The sequence below is a fragment of the Mesitornis unicolor genome, unplaced genomic scaffold (assembly GCF_000695765.1).
Source record: "Mesitornis unicolor isolate BGI_N332 unplaced genomic scaffold, ASM69576v1 scaffold14751, whole genome shotgun sequence".
Classification (NCBI taxonomy): domain Eukaryota; kingdom Metazoa; phylum Chordata; class Aves; order Mesitornithiformes; family Mesitornithidae; genus Mesitornis; species Mesitornis unicolor.
The window spans coordinates 2,388-3,733 of NW_010165880.1; the positions used below are offsets into that span (position 1 = coordinate 2,388).

Consider the following 1,346-nt stretch of genomic DNA (forward strand, 5'->3'; position numbering starts at 1 on the left):
ATATGGAGGAAACCCCCTCAAAAAAAGCCGAAAACGGAGGGAAAAACCCCAAATATGGAGGAAAAAACCCAAATATGAAGGGAAAATACCCAAATATGGAGGAAACCCCCTCAAAAAAAGCCGAAAATGGAGGGAAAAAACCCCAAATATGGAGGCAAAAGAACCCAAAGATGAAGGAAACCCCCCCGAAAAAAGCCGAAAAGGGAGGAGAAGAACCCCAAAACCAGAGGCAAACCCCCCCCAAACCTCCCTCCCCCTCCTCCGTTAACTCCAAGTGGGGTCGTAGCCCGCCCAGTCCCGGGGGGGCGCCAGGTAAACCCTGCGTCCCCGGTAGACGAAGCTGACGACCCCGCGGTAACCGGCGCGGGGGACCCCGGATTTGAGGTCGTCCATGAGCCCCAGGGCTTTGGCGAAAGCTTTGAAAGCGTCGCGACCCCGGTACTGGAGCCTGACGGCTCCCAAATGTTGGCGACGATTCCCCTGCAGCTCTTCCACCCTCACCTCGGGGGCGGCGTAAACCTGGGCGAGGAAAGAGCGCTCGTAGGGTTCTTTCCGGAGGTACGAGAGATCCAGTTGGGTAAAAGGCACGAAGCGGTCGTTAAGTTTGATGAATTTTAAATACTGGTCGAAAAATTGCCCGTGGCTGACCCCTTTCCGACCGAACGTGGCCGTACGGGAGATTTCGGGACGGACGCAAGCGCGGTCACGACGTTGTTCGGGTTGCCTCATCCAATCGTCCCAAAAAGCTCGTGGCCATTTGGGTTCTAATTCATCCCAAAGCTCGGCTAAAAGCAACCAACCTAAACCAGGGAAGAAATCGGTGCGGTAAAGCAAATCGGGTCTCCCGACGTCCACCATCTGCTCCTTGCCGTTGTCGTTCCAAGCCGAAACGCACCACAACGTTGGGTCGTCGCGGAGTAGGGGGAAAGCGGCTTGGAAATACTCGAAAAAATCGGGAGCAACATCTAAATCGTCCTCCACGACGATGACGGCTCGGTACCGGAAAACCCTAAAGATTTGCCCCAGAGCCCAACGGTAATGCCGGGCGATTTTGTAATAACCTTGAAATTTCCGATGTTCGGGAGGGACGGGGACGTCGGCCAGGTCCGGTTGTCGGATGTGGGAGACGGCGTCGCCGTAGGCGCCGATGAGGCGGGCGGTTTCGGCGTGACCGCAATCTTGGCTGACGATGACGGGGAAGCGTTGGGCTGAGGGGCGGTAACGTAAAATGCGGTCCAGGCAGCGGCGGACGCCGCTTCGGTCGCAGGCCAAGACGAGGACGGGTAAAACCCAAGGGTCTTGGTTCGGTGGGGTGGAAATTTGAGGCGGCGGGGAAGGTTTCTGGG

General features: G+C 56.9%; 1 protein-coding gene across 1 annotated transcript; it reads right to left on the bottom strand.

Moving 5' to 3' along the window:
- Positions 1-264: 264 nt before the first annotated feature.
- Positions 265-1,298, bottom strand: MGAT1 (mannosyl (alpha-1,3-)-glycoprotein beta-1,2-N-acetylglucosaminyltransferase; the record flags this gene model as incomplete). Its single annotated transcript, XM_010194779.1, has 1 exon — positions 265-1,298. A coding segment is annotated over one exon (1,034 nt), but the record flags the coding sequence as incomplete, so codon positions are not given.
- Between the last annotated feature and the right edge of the window lie 48 nt (positions 1,299-1,346).